The sequence below is a fragment of the Sminthopsis crassicaudata genome, chromosome 1 (assembly GCF_048593235.1).
Source record: "Sminthopsis crassicaudata isolate SCR6 chromosome 1, ASM4859323v1, whole genome shotgun sequence".
Taxonomy (NCBI): Eukaryota; Metazoa; Chordata; class Mammalia; order Dasyuromorphia; family Dasyuridae; genus Sminthopsis; species Sminthopsis crassicaudata.
In genome coordinates, this window is record NC_133617.1 from 246,779,947 (window position 1) to 246,802,457 (window position 22,511).

At 32.7% G+C, this 22,511-nt stretch overlaps 1 protein-coding gene across 4 annotated transcripts in view; it reads right to left on the reverse strand.

The window, feature by feature from the left end:
• TRAPPC8 (trafficking protein particle complex subunit 8) overlaps positions 1 to 22,511 on the reverse strand; it is a 129,026-nt gene that overhangs the window by 40,278 nt on the left and 66,237 nt on the right. For all 4 annotated transcript variants that reach the window (XM_074277233.1, XM_074277225.1, XM_074277218.1 and 1 more), the window contains 8 exons: positions 19,441 to 19,665; positions 18,264 to 18,372; positions 17,797 to 17,991; positions 17,412 to 17,542; positions 15,053 to 15,127; positions 14,253 to 14,379; positions 10,516 to 10,673; positions 144 to 586 (listed from right to left, as the gene is read on the reverse strand). In XM_074277233.1, the coding sequence (XP_074133334.1) occupies positions 144 to 586; positions 10,516 to 10,673; positions 14,253 to 14,379; positions 15,053 to 15,127; positions 17,412 to 17,542; positions 17,797 to 17,991; positions 18,264 to 18,372; positions 19,441 to 19,665 (1,463 nt within the window). The remainder of the gene's footprint in view (positions 1 to 143; positions 587 to 10,515; positions 10,674 to 14,252; positions 14,380 to 15,052; positions 15,128 to 17,411; positions 17,543 to 17,796; positions 17,992 to 18,263; positions 18,373 to 19,440; positions 19,666 to 22,511) is intronic.

Here is a 22,511-nt window from a genome sequence, read left to right on the forward strand (position 1 = left end):
TAACCTGAGGCATAAACATTATGCATAGTAAAGAAGAAGGGTGATTGTTTTCCTTTTTAAAATGGTAGTATATTAATAATATGCATATTTTAAAAACACATTAAAAATGGAAGTTTATCTTAAGAAAATTTAAAAATACTCACCAGATGTTAGGCTGCTTTTTAATACTTTCATAATAAAACAAAAAGTTTATTTCATGAACACCTTCTTCATCTGGTCCACGTAACCACATAGGCAGCTGGACTGAAGCCCCAGGCAAAAGAACAGAGTCAGGAAGGGGCACATGAATCACTTCTGGCTGATTTCCTATGCCAAAGCCAAAGTCTATTGAGGAAGCTGATGATGTGAGGGCAATAGATCCAGAGGTAGAATCTGCCACAACAGTTTTGTAAGCACTACAGTTCTCAGAAGCTGAGGGACTCAGAGGTGTTAAAACAGCAGTATTACCACCAAAGGTAAAAAACTCTGGACGCTTAGAAACAACTTTCAATCCAGTAAGAGGACACTTGCTGACGTTGACAAATTCAACATATGCTTTTCTGATTTCCCCGCAAAGAAGTCCCGTAGGAAAATTTATAAAGAACACCTGCATTGCGGGAGGAAAAAAAATTATTATTTTGGCAAATACCCCATGAATTTCTTTCTACAACTGAGTCTCTACTTTTTAACAAAAACACATTTAGCAAGACATTTTATAAGCATTTCATTATTCATAATCAAAACATGTATAAGAAAACTGACTTTGCAGGTATATCTATAGCATATTTAGAACAGTTTGATTGGCAATAAATGTCAATAAAAATGGTAATTCCAACTACCTAATAAGAGGTACAGTCAGACAGATTTTCTTGGGAAGAAAGGGATAAGAAGGAATACTACTAAACAGAAAAAATAGCCACTAACCCATATATAAAGATCCCTGTGGGTTGCATATTATTTCACAAAACCAAATATTAACATTATCTATATCTTACTATGTTTTTAATTAGTTTCTTAAATATTTCCCACATGCCTTTTAATTTAGTTCAAGACTCCCTCCAGAGTACAGTGGGCAGTATGCAGACTATGGGCCATGTGTCTTTTTGAAAATAAATTACAATGAACATCTTGGTCTCTAGGGTGCAAGCACATAGTTTCTACAATTGCATGTAAAAACCAGTGATGTATTAACTTAACAATTTTCAATTTCTCATCCCATACCACACCTCAACTGGAAAGAAAAAAATACTTCAAATACTTATTTGTACATTGGTAATATGAGAATAATTAGACAAAATAATGTTTCCTTTGTTTTTAATACAAGAGAGAAATGAAAAGTGATTATCCACACACATGAATTTCATAATGATCTAAAATGGACTTTCAAAAGGCATACAACTATTATAGTAGTGAAAGGCAGAGAACCAATAAAGAAAACTACCAAAGTAACAAAGAAAAAAAAAAAAAAAAAAAGGTTGCCTATAGGCAACCTTATACTTGGATGGTTTCTGAAAACGCCAGTGAAATTATTCCTGGAAATTTTAAAATTCTTTTGTTTGGGACTGTATTATGGGCATATCACTATAGAGAAACATACATGTAAGAAAAACCAAGAGAATGCATGTTAAACATACATATTAATAATTTTTTTTAGTTAAGAAATGGTCAGCATTATCACAGAACCCATTAATACAATAATTTAATGCAAACTGTGAATCAAAAGCCATTCTGGAGATTTATAACACTAAAATTCCAGGGTCCCCCTAGTGATTAATCCAATAATCTCATCACAAAATCAATTATAAATAAAGTCATCAAGCTCCTTCCAAGAGAGCTGGTTCTCCTCATCAGTCTCCAAAAGAGGTAAACCTGTCAATCAACTAACATTCAATTCAATAGCATGGGTGTTCTATCAACTGTACCAACTAAAATGGAAATGGCTCAAAATTAACTCACAGAAATAAAGATACTTTGGCAAGCATTAAGAAAATTGATTGTTAGACAAAAGATGGAAGGATGAGATGACAGAGGAGGTGTGAGTAAATTATGGAATCATAATTTGAGGAGTTGTAAAAGGCTTCAGTGGTCAACTACTCCAAGGAGAGAAAGGGGGAAAATAAGCATTTTTTTAACTGCTTACTATGTTCTAGGCACAGTTATCTCATTTGCTTTCTATAATGACATGAAGAAGGTACTATTATTTTTCTATAGGGTCCCATCTCTTTTATAATTAAGGAAAGTGAGACAGGTTAATTGACTTGTCCACAGTCTTGTGCTATTAAAAGACTAAGGATGGATATGAGCCTAGGTCTTTTGAACTCCAAGCCCAGTGTTCTATCAATTGTACTCCTAGCTGCCTCTTGTTGTCATCCTTTATTCTAGAATTAGACCAAAATGACATTACTATGTCAGACTCAAGTTAGTGTGTCCAACTGTGGCTGATCAGATCAATATGAGCACAGATACAAATAATCCATATGAACATTTGCAAGGGATTCTGTAATTTTGTGCATCTTGCATTTCTTTTGAGCTACTTCAGTTCTGCTTTGCCCAGAATGCACAGCACTTTCTCTGATGAGGTATGCCATACTAGGTGATCCTGTGTCAGTATCTCTGTAATAAATCAATTCAAAAGTTCTTAAAAAAGATCTTAAAAGTGTTCTTGTGTTGCTTTTTCTGACTTTGTGAGCACTTATTCTGTGTGAGTTCTCCATAAAATAATCTTTTTGGGCAAGCATACATTTGACATTCAAACAATGTGGCCAGCCCAACTCTGCTCTCTGCAGTCGAGTTAGAATACTGGGTAGTTTAGTTTGAAAAAGGACTTTAGTATCTGTTATCTTATCCTGCCAGGTGATCTTCAGAATCTTTTCAAATTCAAATGGAAGCATGGCATGGCACTGGAATAATAATGTCCAAGTTTCATAGGCATACAATGAGATCAGCACAACTGCTTTGCAGATCTTCAGCTTGGTACTCAGTCTAACATTTCTCCTTTCCCACACTTTCCTTTGGAGCCTCCCAAACACTGAGCTAGCTCTGGAATTGAGTGTCAATTTCATTATCAATGTGAACACCCCTGGAAAGTACACTGCCCAGGTAAGAGAACTTATCATCATTTGCTGTAAGTGATGGTTCTACATATGGATTGTATGGCTGTATGCTGGCTGATTAGAGTACCTGTGTTTTCTTGGTGGTGTTAGGTCAAAAGTAACACAAATAGCTAAGAACTGAACCATACTTTGTTGCATCTAGCTTCAGAGGCTGCACTGAGTTCACAATCATCTGCAAACAAAAAAGTCTGGCACCCACATTCCCTTGACTTTAGTTTTGGCTTGCATCCCTTTCAAGATGAAATCACTGATATAGCTGACTGATGCCATATTTGTCTTCATTGAAGGCATATGAAAACATGGTGGTAAACAGCATGCAAACAAGCACAGAGTCTTGTTTCATTCTGTGGGAATGCTGTTCAGAACAAGGCAAGCGTGTCATCATGATGTGTTAGGTTCTTATTAAGTGCTAATAAGATAATGAGATATTAGGTTCTTACTAAGTGCTAAGTCGGTATTTGACAATTCTCTAGTTCCAGCCTTTCCTGGGGAAGAGCTTGCATGCTTAGGAGGAGCAAGTTCATTGGTTGAAGTAATTCTTCCCAGAAGCCCTTGCATTATCCCACGCCCATTCTCTGGGAGGATAAAGAAGGCAGCTCTGGAGGAAAAAGGGAGTTGTTTCTGGACCAGACTTGAGGCTGCTCTCTGCAGGAAAGGAAGTCGGCTCTCTACAGGAAGAAGAATCTGTCCGAGAGATTTGAGATGACACAGCAGATTTCCTCCCAGAGAGCGATCAGCAGCTTCTGGAGACAACAGCACATTACAATGATGTACTATACTGATGAATTTTTCTGGGCAACTGAATTTTGACATAACTTTCATAAGGCCTTGGTGAGATCTACAAATGTTGTATACAGACCTCTGTTCTGCTCCTGGCAGTTTTCCTGGTATTGTTGGGCAGCAGACGCCACAGCAACTGTTCCTTGGTCTCTTCTGAAGCCACCCTGGCTCTCAGATACATGAGACTTCTTCCAGATGCAGGATCAGCCTATTAAGGAGGACTCTGGCAAGAATCCTGCCAGCAATGACTAACAGATAGACTCCTTCCTCTGGCTTAGATTGTCACAGGACAATCTATTCCCTTTACCTCTAGATAGATGGCCAATGAAGGTATCCTTAAACTCCTGGGTATAACCAACTCTTGCCATATAATCCAGAAAATCTCAGCCAACTACTGTATGATCAATGGATCACCCACTTTGTAAATCTCAGTCAGAACAGAATCAGCACCAAGTATTTTGTCATATAAAAATAATCTATTCAAATTCAAACTCAAAAACCTCTTCTTCAGCTGGAACTTCAGCTAGAAAGTCATTAATTTCTACCTGAGGTAAAAGGTCAATGGTTTCAAGTATTGATGACAAGAGTGTTAAGAAAACTGTGGATGTGTTCAGTCCTTCTCGAATGTGGCTCCATTAACACTGAGTAGCTGGGATGCACTACAACTCTCTGGCTCATAATTAACTTTCAGTACATCATAAAAGTGCTTTGGATTGTTACTATCGGAATAAAACTGAATTTCATCTGCCTTCCTACTGAGCTAAAAATCCTGCCTCTATTTAAGTTTCAATTGTTATCTTCTTAGAATGGCTGAATTAACTTGCTGAGGTTATGAAATCAAGTGACTTATCTAGGATACTATGTGACTTAGCATTACACAGTAAAGTTGAATATAACTCATGACCCAGGCCTCTGTCTACTATACTACTGGTTCGCGGCCTTATAGCCCTAGCTTTCATATTCTCTACTTTCCTCCTTCCAAACCCTTACATCTTCTCTTCTCCAGGCTAAATATGTGCAATTCCTTCAAATGGTGCTCAGTAACATAGACTCGATGTCCTTCAGTATGACTGCTCTTTTCTAGATATTCTCTAGTTTATCAGAATCTTTCTTAAAGTGTGGCGCCCAAGATGTCTGATGAGGGTAAAGTACAATTGCACAATCACCTCAACCTCCCTATTCCTAAAAGATATTCCTCTTAACATTTTAATTTGTTTTGGCAACAACATCATACTGCTAATAGTAAGCTCCCAAATCATCTGAGTCCCCACCATCTTTTTCCTAATTAAAGTCCAACAATGTGTCTCACATTAAGGACTAGGAAGATAATTTTTTTGGTACCCAAGTGTAAGACTTTACATTTATCTCTGCTGAATTTCTGCTTCTTAGATTCAACCCAATATCCTGTCAAGATATTTTTGGATCCTGACTATCATACAATATGCCATCTATTAGATATTCCAAGTTTTGTGTCTGTCACTTGAAAAATTGTTGAGCATTCCAATTCTACCTTTATCCGGATGGCCTAATGTTCAATAAGCCAAAAGAACACAATTACTGGAACAAAAACTATTTATCAATTCTGCTAGGAAAACTGGAAAGTAGTATAGCAGAAATTAGGCTTAAACAAATATTTCCTATCTCATTCCAAAATAAGCTCCAAACGGATATCTTACCTAGATATAAAAAAGTTACATCATAAATAAATTAGAGAAAGAAGAAATTACTTTTCACATCTTTTAATGGGGAGCTCATGACCAAATACAAAGGATCTCTCAGAAGTCTAAATAGCCAATTTAGTCAGTGCAAGACTGAGTAAATAAAATTTAAAAGGTTTTGTGTATATAAATTCAATATAACTAAGATTAGAATGAAAACAATTAACTGGAAAAATACTCCTAGCAAGTTTCCCTGATAAAAGTCTCATTTCTAAGATATATAAAGAATTTATTTAAATGTGTAAGAACCATTTCCCACTTGATGAATGGTCAAAGGATTTGAACAGACAGCTCTCAAGCAAAGAAATTCAAACTATATACAATCATATAAAAAAGCTCCAAATCACTAATGGAGAAATGTAAATTAAACTAATTCTGAAGTTCCATGTCACACCCATAAAATCAGCAATGTTCACCAAAAAAGAAACAAAACCAAAATAAATATTGGAAGAACTAAGGAACAAAAGCCACAATAGTATACTAGCTACAATTAGTCTAAACATTTTGGAAAACAATTTGGAAACATGACCAGAAAGTTCCTAAACAGTGTAAGTCTTTAATCCAAGAAAACCAATGCTATGCTTATATCCCAAAGAAAATGTCCTATACATATTATTTATAACAGCTCTTTTTGAAATGGCAAAAAAAAAAAAAATGGAAACTAAAGAAGTGCCCACCAATTTGAGAATGGATGAACAAATTATGGTATAAGTGTATAATAGAATATTATTATGCTGTAAGAAATGGGGAAGAAATGTTTTCAAAGAGAGCTAGGATGACTTTTACGAATTGATGTAGTATAAAGTGAGCAGAACCAGAAGAAAAATTTATGCTAGAGTACATCAATACTATAAAAACAAATTTGTTCAATGCAATGACTGTAGAGGACTGAAAAGAAGGCTGCCTACTTCATGAAGGAGAGATGATAGACTAATAAGCAGAATTATAAATTCCTCTTGAACATGGCCAAAGCAAGAATTTATTTTGTTACTTATGAGTCTTGAATTCTGTATTTCTTCTTTCTTTCAATTTTTCTTTTCAGTGAATAGGGAGAGGTAAAAGAGAAGGAAAATGTTTAATAATGGGGGAAAGAGGGAGAAGAGAGAGAAGGCAAGAAAGAATCACAGGTGAGAATTTTAAAAATTATATACTGAATTTAACACAAATTTAAAAGAGAAACAAACTATATGTAACAGATCTGCAATTTTAAGTACAAGCATCTTTGTTGTTATACTAGGTATATGGAAATGCCCATTTTATTTGGTGTTTATTAAGTTTAGAATACAAAATAAATTAAATCCTTTAAAAAGTTGATAATCACAGTGGCACATACAGATTGTTACCTGTACTAAAGATCTGCCTGGTTAACACTGAGCCATTAGCTATCTTTTGAGCCCATCTATCCAGTACTTCAATGACCTAACTGTATTTTTAGCTAATCTGTATCTTTCTCCAAAAAGTAATACGGCCTATTTTATTAAAAAGCTTTTCTAAAATCTAAGTAAACTATACCACAGCATTTCGTTCATCTTCTCTTTTAGTAATCTTGTTAAAAAAAAAAAAGGAAATTTAAGTTATGTTCTGGACTAAGTCATTTGTAATCACTACTTTCTCAATGTTTGCCAAGCATCTCTTTAATGATCAGTTTGAAAATTTACCCAGATACCGATGTCAAGCTCCTTGGTCTATAGTAGGAAGTATTTATCTTCTCTTTTTTGAAAACTAGGACAATATTTGCCCTTCTCCAACCTTGTGATTTCTCTCTTATTTTCCATAATCTTTCAAATGTGACTCTAAGTTACCCCACTATCCTATCTTCCAGATCTTTCAGTATCCAAGATATATTACTTTTTAATTCATCTGAGTCAAATGACTTAAATCCATTATGAGCAGCTAGGTGCTCATTTCTACTCCCTCCCTTATATTTATCATCAATTCCCCATTCATCATTTTTGTGCTGTCATGTCTGATACAAGATTTGTTCTACAGGGCAAAAAACCCAAGCAAAACGGATAAATGAACAGCTTAGTATTCTCTCTGTTATCAGAAAAGCAAATTAAAGAAATTCTACTTTTTAAAGACCAACAACTGTATCATCTTTATTCCTAAGTAATTCATTTCAAAATATTCTAGAAGCTTTTCAGTAACATCATTATAGATGAAAGAGGTGATCCAAATAACTACTTCTATCCTTTCTCCCTCTTTTACTTTTTCTCTCTCCCCCTTCCCTTCCTCTCCTTCCCTCTTTCCTTCCTTCCAATAGGAAGTTGGCCTATCCTGCCCATACTGGAAAGGCAAGGGTCATTGTTTTGACCTTTTTCATTTCTGACCTGACCTGGTTCCTCCCTAGGCAATCTGTTCCTGAGAAGCTTACTTCTCATATTAATGCAACATTTAAAGTGGATATCCAATAAGCATTTCTTTCCTGGGGTAGCCCAATACAATTAGAAATTCCTAAACTTAAGAAATATCTCCGGCCTTCCTGGAAGCTGGGATCACCCACATGTGTTTCCCAAGCCCAAATTCTCACATATTAATATTTGATGAATGAGATTTTTTTTACCTAACCCATTGCTTTTTTTCATACATGCTCTAGTTTGATGATTTCATTTCTGATGTGGAAGCCTTTTCCACAGATACAAATGTCTGCATTGTCTTCTATAAAGATGAGTGAAGAAAAAATTATATCACTTGCTTTTATACTCAGGTCTTTTTGATGTTGCACCAATGTTATCTTCCTTAGGCTCCTTATCATATTTATAATAAATTTAAATCTCTATTCCATCTGTAATATTACCTTTATGACTTGAATATGAATTTAGAATTTGCTAATCGAGCATCCTCATTCTCACTATTTTTGTATCTTTTATCTGGACTTGGATAGCTTTATGATTTTCTCAGGTGCAGATGCAATATATATTTTATATGAATTTTGTTGTCCTTCATTATAATCAAGATCTGACCCTTATGACCATTGAATCAATGACTTTTAAATTCTTTATGTATTTTCATGTCTCTTACCAAAATTGTGAGACCAAGCCCCACCCCTTTTTTTTCCAGATAGATTCCAGTATTATAAAATAATTTCATATTTTCTTTGGGCTTATTTCTTTAACCTAAGTTAATCTGCCCCCCTTTTCTTTTTGGGGGGGTATTAAATGCACAAACTTTATTAGATTATCTTAATTTGTTTCTATTAGCTTGGCATATCATTATAATAACTTGATGATCACTGCAAACTTGGAGAGTTTACTGTATAGTTACTGTCTAGGATCACTTAAGATTAATATGTCTATTAATCTATGGGGAACAAATCCCATTCATTATTTTGAAATAGGGGCATTTAAACTCCTCCCCTCCATTTCCCACAACTTTCAGTTTTAGTAATTTCTCTTCTATTATCAGTATTATCTGGATGACTAAAATTTAATAAGACATGAGATATTTTTAAAAATCCATCTTCTTAATAGATATGAAACTTCAAATCAAATACACAAAAGAATATTTTCCTATACCTTTTATCTTCCAAGCTTTGAAAAATTTTCAAAGTTTGTTAACGTTTCTAATAGGGAAACTATAAAGAGTATACTAAGAATTTAAAATATCCAAACTAAAATGGAGATGAAAAGATCAACATCATATCCATCTATCAAAGGAATCAGAGTTGGAGTAGGCATTGGGAAGCATTAACAGAACATATTTATTTAGAGTACAAAAATCACTTTCATTTTTACCAGTATTTCCATATTTTAGATTGCTTTCTGTTACAGCTTTTTGATGCCTATTAAGCTTTCACTGCCAAAAAACAGCTGTTTTCTCGATTACAAATTAAATGAAAAAACGTAGAAAATTTATAGTCAGGGCAACATTCCAGAAAGAACATGGACCTGAAAACCAGGAAAACCTAGTTTCAAGTCTTGCCTCTGACATATACCAGCTATATGACTATGGACAATTCACTTAACGTTTTAAGGCTTTAGGCATCACTCTAAAACTACAAGTTGAAGAGCTGCCAATCTGCATTAGCAAAGACTTTCCTAATTTAGGCAATCTCTTTGAAATCAAAGGTGTAATCCTAATTTCTATATTCTATATATCAGGAACATCTTACCATAGCTAACTTGCCAGAATAATCACAATATAGTATATAATTTCTTAGAATATTTTAACCCTAACAAGGAATCAATTAGGACTAGGTCTGTGATTTTATTTACATGAGGAACTTCCAAGTAAGGAAATAAATTCCTTAGACAGGAATTATAGATAAAAATTTTAGAATTCCTTTCTATATCAGGGATACTTATTTTCATATAAGGCATTTTTCACAAATTCTCCATGAATTCAAGCTTTCACAGTTAAAAATAAAAAAAATTGATAAATGGTATTTAAAAGCAAAATTATTAAAGTTTAGAAGATAAGTTGTTCACAGTATTCTAATTTCAATCATTATATTATATAAAACATGGAAACCATATGCAGCTAGCCTATAAAGTAAACTCTGCCTTATAGATAACAAAAGTAAAGCTTAACTCATCTAAAAAGGGAATTCATCATTCACTGAGAGATTCAACATTAATCATATCTACAAACTAAGATGAAAAACTTACAAATTGTAAAAGAAATGGATGGAAATAAGGATCAAAGCCAGAGAAACCTAAGTAATCAGTGGGAAGGCTAAAAGAAAAATATTGTACATTGTTTATCGACTTTTTAACCAACCTGGAAATTTTCAACTCATACTTACCTGTCTCAAAGAGATATATACTTGATAGGAAAATCAGTAGTGCATCATTATTCATATATTCAATTTCAAATGCAACATTTTGAATCCCAGATATGAGTAGGATCATTTGTGTAGTTATTTTAATAAATTAAGCCTTTGTAAGTAGTAATATTTTAATACACATTTTTTTATTAATCCATACCTCCAATAATGGCATTTCCTCAGTGATAATGGGATCTAAACGGCGATCAGGACCATATTTAATAGATGTTTTTTCTTCTTTTGTATTATTAAGTCGAGGACCTTGAATTTCTAAATCCTGCCGCCCTCTTACTGACATTATGCTAGCAGGATGCTTTCCTGAAAAAAAAAACAAAAAACCACAACACTCTGAAAACAAAGAGGATAGATTAGTTGGCATTCATTTAGTATATTTTTAAGCTACAATTACTAATAACAGTATACTGCTTAATTTTCTTATACCCCTTCATGAGGATTGGGGAGGAAGGAAGAATGGAAGAGAACTGGTCTATAGAAAAGTCAAATACAGTTTTGTAAACTGTATTTTTTCTCAAAGGGAAATGATATATAAAACAATTATGAAACAAAGAAAAAAGGAGATTAAGGAAAGCAAATTTTATAAGATTGCTTCAAAACTGCTCTACAATTACTTTTGATAGCTATGGAACTACAAGGGAAGTCAGCAGTCATATAGTTGAACTGCCCTCATTTTATAAATGAGAAAAATGAGGCTCAGAAGTTAAGTTCCAAACATAAATCTATGTATCAGAACAGGAATTTGAACTCATATCCTGTGATTCCATAAAGCTTATAATGAAAAGCCCTCTGATAACCACATATTTAAATCATACTTATGCAGGAAAAAAAGTGTCTTTGCAAAGCATGACATTAATATATAGCATATATAGCAATATGGAAATGTCTTTAATTTTTTTTGATTGTTAGTCTTTAAATATGTTCTTATTGTGAAGAGGATTTCAAAGGAAGAGGTGAAGTAATGAATGACTTTCAGATTCCCTACAAGCAAAACCTTCTATCAAAATTATGTGTTAGGGAAATGGATACAATCAAAATTATGAAATTACATTTGGAGTAAAAACCCACTCTGCTAAAATAAAATGTAAATTACATGAAACTGTAAGAAGATAAAAGCATGGTAAGATAAGATAGGAGACCTCAGAATTTCCACAAAAAAGACCTTCAGAATCTGATGGAAGAACTGAACAAAGACAAACCAGTTTAGGTGGAAGGCAACATTTCAGGGATCCCAAAAAAGAAGACATGGTTAGAAAAAACTTTGACAGCCACATTCAAGGCACAGAAGGGAAAGAAAGACTAAGCAGGGCCCAGCCAGAACAGCTGATAAGCCCAGGTTCAGGGAGTCCACAACCTAGGAATCACAGCAGGATAAGGGGGTAGGGAAGCATTGAAGAAGTAAAACCATCTGGGGTCGTATATTAGTAACATCAGAGAAGGTGTCAGGAAAGGGGGCAGGGTGAGAAGGCACTATCAGGCTCACAGAAATGACAGAGCTAGCTTGGGCTGAGAAATATACTAGAAGGAAATTGGTAAGCTAAGTCACCAAAAAAACTTAAGCCCCAAAATGGGAATTCCTAAAGATTTAGTCTAGTCATCTTTGCTATTTTATGCAAGACCAGAGGAGAAGGAGATGACATTGATGAATAAATAAGTGATAAGTCAAGTAATATTAAGTAAATAATAGCAAAGAAGGTAAGAATGGCAAATAAAATTGATCATTTAAAACATACAATGGTAAAGCTTATTGAAGAGTTGAAATCGGTGAAAATTAGAATGGGCCAAAGAGAAAACAATAACTCCATGAAACAAGAAGACATATTAAAATAAAACTAAAAAGACTGGGGAGAGAGTAGGGGAGGAAAAATAAGTTAAGAAGACATAATATAAGCATCATTGGACAACTGAAATCACAAATAAAGAAAATAAAGGACACTTCCAAAAAAAAAGAATTTGGATACCACATTTCAAAAATAAACAAAAAATTCCCATATGTATTGGAAACAAAGTGAAAAGTAAAAATAAAATCCATTGAATCCATTCACCTCCTGAAACTACAGGAGTGGGGGGAAAAAAGATCCCAGAAACATCAAGAACTATCCAGAATATACACTCAGGAACACAATAAACTCAACACCTGACTTTTAGGAGAATTTAAAATGATAATGCTACAGTAAACAAATAAAATTTTACAATTAAGAATAATCAACCTATCTAGCAAATTTTGGATAATCTAATCAGGGGAAAAGCAACAAGAGACAAGGTAAAAATCTATAATGCTTCAAATGAACTCAAAAAAAAAAAAAATAGGGAACATTTGGGAAATCTACAGTAAAAAATAGTACTAAACAAGAAGTAGATAAGAAAACTCTATTATGTATAAAACCATCATACACGATAAATCAGTATCAATATATATATTCATCAAATAGTACCACATGTAAAAAAAAAAGGAAAAATTCTAAAATTATTTGGAAAAATATGTAACAAAATAAAGACTTTTAAAATTTTACAAAAGTTAGAAATAATATTTCACTGATAATGAATGGGAACATAAAAGTATCTATACATTTTTTAGCTATGTCATCTCCATAAAAATTGACTTTTAAAAACTCTGGACTAAGCATACCCTTTAATTACAATGAAATAAACATTGAAAAAAGGATTAAAAAGAAATTGATGGTTAAATAATTGAATCTCAAGAATCAGCATAGTCCAGGACAGGAAGCTTCCCAGTAAGCTGGCAATAAGCCCCACTTCAGCCAATTAGCAGGAGATCCTGAGCACCAATGTGATAGAGTGGGCAAACATTTACACAAGGATCCCCTATGTGCTTTAGCATAGCCAAGGGAACCAGAGAACTCTAGCCCTGGAACTAAAAATTGCTTTGGTATAGCCCTAGGAAAACAGGCAACACACCAATGAGTGCCAGCCAGGCAGGACTCACAAAGCTAATAAAAAGGTTGTGACTGCAAAGATAAGTAGAAATTAACAAAGTTTATTTTGAAGCTAAATTACAGTCCGAACAATGTATGAAATCACATATTAAGACACAGAACAGTAAAAACTAATGTTAGCAAAAGGAATAACCATGGTGAAATGAAATCAGATAGTTTGAAATACTGAAAAACAATCACTTCTAGAACTATTTGCTTCTTTCTTTATATTGGATGTTTTATTTTTCTTAAAAAAGTAAACTATAAAAAGTTTTAAATCTCAATTAGAATTGACCAAATTTGATTTGACAATAATAGAAATGCTCAATAATGTCCAGTAGAAATTACTTGTAGTTGATAATATAAAAGAAAAGCAGATAAAATAAAGATTAATAAGAGTTCTGAAGAGAAGCATTAAATCTAACAGAAAGGAGGAAAAAAAATAAGAAATGATGTGTCTTAAAAAAAAAAAAAAGGGGGGGGGGGGTAGCTAGCTGGCACAGAGGATAGAGTACCAGCCTTGAATTCAGGAGGACCCGAGTTCAAATCTGATCTCAGACACTTAACACTTCCTAGCTGTGGGACCATGGGCAAGTCACTTAACCCCAGCCTCAGAAAAATGAATGAATGAATGAATGAATGAATGAATGAATGAATGAATGAATGAATGAATGAATGAATAAATAAATAAATAAATAAATAAATAGATAGATAGATAGATAGATAGATAGATAGATAGATAGATAGATAGATAAATAAATAAATAAATAAATAAATAAATAAATAAATAAGTAAATAAGTAAATATATAAATAAATAAATAAATAAATAAATAAATGGGTAGATAAATAGATAGATAGATAAAAAAAAATCAAGCCTAAAAAGATTGGAATATATTAAAATTCAATTATAAAATTTACTATTTTCCTTAGAATAACATTTATTACCTGTATGACATCCAGGAATAGAGCCAAGGCCATCTAGCCCTACTGAACTTTGAATAGTGCCAAGATTATAAACAACTCCCAGAATGTGAAGTTCCCCTATATGATGGGGAAAGAGCTTTAACCTTGCCTGTGGAAATATGTAAAGTTATTACTATCATCATCATCATCATTATTGTTTGTAATGTTCTTAAATGTCTTAGTTTAATGTTCTTAAAATTTCTTAGTTAAAATAATCAAATAAATATGTAATCATGCTGCAAAAATACAAAGCCAACCAGTTTAATTTTGAGAAGAGCAAAAAGGAATACAAATTCTAAGACCAAAGAATTTTTACTACAGAAAAACATAATTTTTAGTGGCTTAGCAATAATTTTCTGCAATTTCATTGTGAAATTCATTTTTGCTTTTTATTCAAGACAGAGTATAACATCTTGTTCAACACAATCATAAATATAAAAACAAAGTCATATAAGAAAAAACCCAAAATTCTTTTTACTTGGATAATTTTGAAATTATCAAATAATAATGTCACAAATTTGTTCTTACTTTCTCTTGATTGATTCTGGTTCTACTTATAAGACAGTTATTTTTTCTAATTTCAAAGTTTATTTCAATATACATCTAGCTATGCAATGAGGAATTAAAGAAGCAATACACAAAAAAAGAAAACATAATATAGGATATAAACTAGCCATCTAAAATAATTAAAACTAGTCTGTTCAGATTATTTTCATATTCAGTTTTATTTTCTTTAAGACACTAAATGTAAAATGCCAGAAAACAATGTGACAAATACTTACCATTTTTGTTTCTTCACTATTAATTAAGAATTCTGATATAACTTCAGTTCCAATCATTTCATTTCCACAAGTTACCTAAAAAACAATCAATATTTATGTTCTAATGACATTTTATTTTTCCCAACTTCATATAAAAACAATTTTTAACATTCACATTTTTAAATAGTGAACTTCAAATTCTCTGTCCTTCCCTTCCTTCTCTCTGCCTGAGACAATAAGCAATTTGATATAGGTTATATATGTGTGATCAAGCAGAACATATTTCCTTATCAGTTACATTGTGAAAGAAAACAGACCCTTTACCTTCACTCCTCATCCCCCCCCAAATTATATTTCAATCTGCACTCAGACACCATCAATTCTTTCTCTGGAAGCAAATAGTGTTTTTTAATAAGCCCTTCAGATTTTCTTGGTTCTCTGTATTGCTAAGAATAGCCAAGTTATTCTCATTTGATCTTCAAATGATATTGCTGTTCCTATGTACAATGTTCTCCTAGTTCTGCTCATTTTACTTTGCATCAGTTCATGTTTTTCAAGGCTTCTCTGAAATCATCCTGCTCCTAACTTCTTATATCATAATAATATTTCATCACAATCATATATCACAACTTGTTCAGCCATTTCCAATTCATGGGCATCTATTCAATTTCTAATTCTTTTGGTGCCACAAAATGAGTTGCTATAAATAATTTTTGTACAAATAGGTCCTTGTCCTTTAACTGTACCCCTTTAAAATAACTTTGGAATATTGTGATATTGCTGGGTATACAGAGTTTGATAGTTCTTTGGGCCTAAATCCAAATGCTGTCCAGAATGACAATCATAATCTTTAATAGAAATATTTTGATGAAACAAAATATCCCATGTACATTAAGACACTGACACTTGCTTTCTTGAGTCTCTCAGAATGTGGTCAGTGTGTGACAAGAATATGGGAGGTAATGAGAGAGAGAGAGAGAGAGAGAGAGAGAGAGAGACAGAGACAGAGACAGAGACAGAGACAGAGAAGGAGAGAGAGGGAGGGAGAAAGGGAGGGGGAAAGAGAGACAGAGACAGAGACAGAGAAGAGAAGACAGAGAGACAGAGATATCGACAGAGAGAGGGAGAGGGAGAGGGAGAGAGAGAGAGAGAGAGAGGGAGGGAGGGAGGGAGGGAAGGAGGGAGGGAGGGAGGGAGGGAGGGGCAGGCTCCTAGAATAAACATAAAATCCTTTTGGGGGCTTTAAAAAGCCCTTCATAACCCGGCCCCTGTATCTTGCCAATCTTCTTTATATTTTATATTTCCCCAACCACCCAGCTCCAACTCCTGCCACCATGTAGTCTAAGATACAATGGCTTTCTTGCTGTTTCTTGAACAAGACACCCCATCTCCTGATTCAAGTTTTTTTACTGGCTGGTCCCTGTGTCTGGGACCCTCATCATCTTTGCTTACTAACTTTCTAGGCATCCTTCAACTCCTAGTTAAAATCCCAGGAAGCCATTACTAATTGCCCCTAATGTGAAACGATTTATATCTTGTTTGTACATAATTGTTAACCTAAGTGTCTGTCCCAATGGACAGCAAGTTTTCTGAGAACAGAGAATGTCTTTTACCTTTCAGTGTTTAAGTATAGTGTATGATGCTTAATATATGCTAATTAAGAATTAGTAATTTCACTATTAAATTAAATTCATCTTCCTAAAAACACCAATATTTTTATAGAAAAATTTCAAAATATTTAGTAACTCACAGACATTTGAAAAAGAATTACATAGAAAATAATTCAACCTTTTCTTGAACACTGGAAGGATTGCAAAAGTGAGATTTTTTTTGCTTGAAACTAATTTCTTCTACTAAATTAGTTTAATATATCTATATTTGGAATAGAGTGAAATTTTGTATTTGAAAGACTAATTAACAAAAGAATAACAAAAGTTAAGTAAATCATTTAGATCTGAATGACTAACCACTATAACAATACCTTCCTCAAAAATATATTTGAAGCATACCTACATGGCACAATGGATATAAAACTGAATCCAGGAGGGCTCAACTTCCTGAGTTCAAATTTGGCCTCAAACACTTACTAGTTCTGTGACCCTTACTAGTTTTCAATTTGTCTCAATTCATTATCTTTAAAAATGAGCAAGAGAAAGATATGGTAAACCAGTGCAGTATCTTAATCAGGAAAATCCAAAATGGGATCATAAAAAATCAGACACAACTGAAAAAAGACCCAAAACAACAACATATTTTAAGTACTTCCCTTAAGAACAAGTATGTATCATTCAATGAGCAATCGAAAGTTTGAATATTATAAGACTAACTAATAAATTATAATTGTGGAAACATTTACTGCAAATACCTTTTAATAACTTACTAGTTCTTTTGTTTCTTCATTATCCTTTGAATTTGAACCTTTAGGTTGAAATTTCCAAAGCAAAGATAATTCCGTCAACAAAAGTGGAACCTTCAAGGGGTTTCTAAAAGCCACTTCCACAGTTATTGGTTCTATTAAAGAAAAATCAATTTTGAAGAACATTTTACAAATAGTGAATAGTTTGCCAACTTGATTTTGTTTGATTCTTTACTATTAAAATAAATCTATAACTTTACCCCCAAAACTGCTAGTTTCTTAATATCACATGTTGTGTGTGTGTGTGTGTGTGTGTGTGTGTGTGTGTGTGTGTGTGTGAGAGAGAGAGAGAGAGAGACACTTGTTAATGAAAGGTTAAAAAAAAAAATTCAAAATTCAAATATATCACCTTCTACAACTGCAAGTGGAAATCTTGAATTGTCCGTATAGCTGTTCAGACAATATTGTGTTGGATGGAAATTTGATGGAATTATTCCTTTGTTAATTACAGCTACAACTTGCTCTTCAAGTTCTCTCCACTGCTGAGAAGATTCAGAATCATATTCCTGATCAAGACTTATATGAGTAGCTGCTTGTTTTTCGCCTAAAAAAAAAAAAAAAAAAAAAAAAAAAAAAGACCCCAAATTAAGCATATGAACAATGAACATGACTACTCTAAACAAATGAATGTTGACTGATACTGATATGATTTTGTTTTAAAAAAAACTTTTAATTTTATGAGATTTTTTTATTGACTTTAACATATTTATACAGGAAAATTAGTGAAAACCCAAGAAAGACTGAGATTTGGTTCAAAGTGTTTATAATTAGGTTGTATCTATGATCTAATATAATAATAATAATAATTTTACTTACCTTCTGCTGGTCGTCTGTCATGGCCAAAGAAAACCCGGGTTGCTAAACTGTTGATGTATGGTAAAGGAAGCTGTGGTAAAGGGCCATCTGGAGATAACTGACTTACATTCTAGAAGAAGGAGAAATTTTAAAAGGGGAAAAGAACAACTTTTAAGAAAACTTGCTTACTCATTACTATTATTATTTTGGAAATATTAAAGAAAAAATATACATTAAAGAGGGATATTAAGATAAATCTGCCATTCAGATCTTATACTAAGCCGCACTGTGTGAACACCAACACAGGGTTGTTAATATGAACCTAATGTAATTTCTGGAAGATACTTACTAAGCTAGAAAAACTTTTGATTGCAGATCAAAGAAAAAAAAAAAAAAAAAAAAAGGTTGTGTTATCTGAAGGTTACCTTGTCTTAAATTTAATATGGCTTATAATCAGAAAGGTGCTTAACAAATAATAAGTCTTTTGAACAACATCACACCATTAAACTAAAACAATGAGAAAATTCAAAGTGTATGTACACAAAGGCCTGTATAAATGAAAGCATTGACATCTTATACAAGTATTAATTTCATTTGCCATACTTTCAAAAACTGATAACTCAGGCATGACAATTATTTTACCAATTAACAATCAACATAATTTTTGCACTTTACAAATATTTGTCAGTTATTCTACAACTCATCACAAAGCAGAATATAAGGAGAAATTAATGGTTACATTTTTCTACTACCATCTACCTTCCCTCACTTTTGAGTAATAATGGTATTAAGGGAGAAAAGGAGTAAGTGAAGAAAGAAGGAAAGGTAAATAGATAGCTCAAGAATAAAGTAGGAGAAGTTATGATGGTTAGCTATGTTCATCAGAAAAACTACTTGAGAAACACATATTCTGCTGGGACCAGACCCAGGATTATGCAAAGATAACGAACTACTTAAAGCAGGAATAGTCCAACTCACACCCATGGCTAATCCAGTTCCTTTTCAATATGTATAAAATAAAAGCTTGAATAATTAAGAAATACAATTGTGGGGGAAAACAATATTCCTTCTTGTATTCAAAATTCAATCTTAAAAAGGGTTATAAAGAATTTTTTATTTGGATATGTTATTAAAATTGATTTCAACTTAAATCAAATTGTGAACATTTTAATAACTACTATAAGACAGAAATACTCACCTTGTAAACATAAAGATATTCTCTGAGGAAGGCTCCTTGCTGAGCAGCAGGTTGTTTGCTCTCATTGATCAAAATGTGCTTAAAGGCAGACACTGCATTGTCAAGCTGTCGAAGTGTAAATGATTGACGACCAATAGTGAAGTTAATGTGATCCTCTGCAAGAGACCAGCCTTTCCCTTTGTAAACTTGCATGGCTTGGCAATAGCAACGTAAAGCATGCTTTTTCTGAAAGACAATTTCATGAATTTTTACAAATATGATAACATTTTTTTTCTAAATTTACCATAGACTAAAAGGATAGATTTAAAATTTTTAAATTAATACTAAGTGTGAAAAATAGAAAGTTATAGCAATGTTAGGCTAGGAAAGGATCTTAAAAGGTATTAAAATTATAGACCTAGTGTATGTAGGGACCTCAGAAGTCATGCAATGAAATGCCTTCATTTTATAGATAAAAAAATCATGGGTCTAACTAGTGAATTGACTCTGTCATATGGTCAATGGCAGAACTAGGGCCTGAATCTAGGTCCTACAATTTTAAATTCAATGTTATTTCCCATTATATTACCTTTTGTTATAAGTTATTCATGAAAAGCAAAAAAGTACCAGTAAATGAAAGATTGGAGGAAAAAATTATCATTAAGGTAATCTATAACAATATAGGTATTCAAATATGATATCCAATCAATAAATTCTTATTCTACAGAATATTTACTAATTAAGAATTTTTTATAACTTTGTAAAAGCTGATTTTCAAAGACAAAAAACGGGACTATATTAAATCTCATGCTTATAAAACAATTTGAGAGACTGTTGTTTGCCTCCCCCCAAAGTATTAGTAAATTAACACTATTAATACTCGGATTACAAAGGAAATTCTTTTCAGGGTTCAATTTCTATACCTCCACAGAAGTCCTATTCCAAAACCTTGATTGTGGTATAGAAGATGAACCTCAATACTCAAAGACAATTATATATAATGGCAGCTTCTATACTATGCAGTTAAGTATTCAGGTACTGTCCTAGTTACAGACTACTATCCAACAATCAGATTAACAATATATACAAAGGTATGTAGATAATACATAACCATTAGGTGAAGAATTTTTGGGTCATGAAGACTACTAATACAATGAAAAATAAAATATACCCTCAATCCTATTAAGTCCCTTACTACTTCCATAGTTATGATATGAAAGGAAGCAAAGAATGTTACAAATCACTAAATTTATAAAAAGTTTATAAACATGAATTTAATAGTGAATGTTCTAAATAACAGCTCTCAGTCCATTGACAAAAGAGTTAATTCACTACTAAAAGAACTTTATTACATCAATATTGACATCTTGCTATAAATAAAAACTGAAAAAAGTTACAGCCATATGAAAGTATGGGTCTCATTTTTTCTTAGAAGCAAATAAAAAGAATTGGTAGAAAAAGCATCATTGTGAGCACAAACTCAATTAAGAAATTTTAAAAGCCATTTAGTAAAGCGACATCTGTTGCAAAGATTTTACCCTAATACTCAATGAATTAAATACCAAGATAAAAAGGAGAGAATTATTTGAAAATATGGCTCAAGAATAAAAACTAAAGTTGGCCAAATAAGTAATAGCTTAAAGAAATGCTTTCAAGAGTTAGAAATTATTTTCTAATCAATAATTTACTACTTTATATTTGGTACTCCAACAAAAATTTTTAATTTATACTTGACCAAAATAATGACTAATAATATAGTGGAAAACTTGAATAAGTGGCTTTTTAGACCCTAGAAGTAGAAAGCAATAGCCCATGGATTATAAGACAGAGAGCCAATAGTGATACCAGTGCCAATGTGGGCAAAAAATTCATAGCCTTGCTATCATGACCAGAGACAAGCCAAAGACATTTGTAGCCTGCAAGGTCACATTCATAGCTAGAGCCTTAGAAATTTCAGAGAACAGTGATGATCTTTGTGAGCATGGCAGCAACCATTGTGGGCATGGTTTGGATTAGGATAGCCCAAGATTTCAAGGCTACTAGAACCTACATGGTGTATTTCAAGAAGTCATAGAGAAAACTACCTGGATTATTAAAAGCAAAGGGCAAAGTGAAGACAACATCTACTGAAAAGTACCCTCAAAAGGAACCCCAGTAATGTTAGCCAAAATCCAGAATTACTATGAAAAAGAAAAAATTCTGCAAGAACTCAGAAATCCTTAAAGTACCCAGAGTCAGAATCATACAAGATCTGATATTTCAAAGGCAAAAGTTATAAGCTTATAAAGAAAAATAACTTACCCTACAAAATTAAGTATAGTCTTACTGGGGTGAAGGCTGGGGATGGTAGTGGGATGGTAAAGGGAGCTATATGAGGATGTAATTACTAACATTCTAATAGGGAATGAAGAAATACATATCCCTCCAGAATCTTACTATTTTCAAAGGCTACTAAAAGAGATAAAAAGAAAAATCAATTAGCCAAGTGTATAATGGTTCTGTTCTCAGGGTTTAAAAAGGTAAAACAAAAGGAATAATAAAAGAAATGCACTAGTATAGAAAGAATGAAGTTCTCCTAACAGGGGTAAAGTATGAGAAGAATATTAAAAAAAAATAGAAAAGGATGAAGAGAAGTAAATAGATGAAAATTAATTTTTAAAAGATATCTAATTTTATTTTCAAACAAAAAGTATTAAACAACCTAGAGGATGCTTCAAGGATGAGCTATAATAGTTTTTGGATGATGCTATCTTCCACATGATTCTGTATACAGATAATATTGTGCTGATCCTATCAGGCACCAAAACTAAAAAAGAATAAGGCCAATTTAAAAAAAAAAAAAAAAAAAGGTTAGTACAACAATCCACACAAGAAAACTAAGTGACATTTTTTATTATGACATGTAATAAAAGCATTGATAAAAGCATATGGTAAATTACCATAAAAGTAATGGTCAAGCATTGGTTATTCCATCAGTAAAAATATCGTGAAAAAGCACTGCAAATGGACAATGAGCTGGGAACCAATTTAAAAAGGAGCAAGTAGATTGAGTTGCATTTGAGAGATCATACAGAGTTTTCATTGATTCCAAG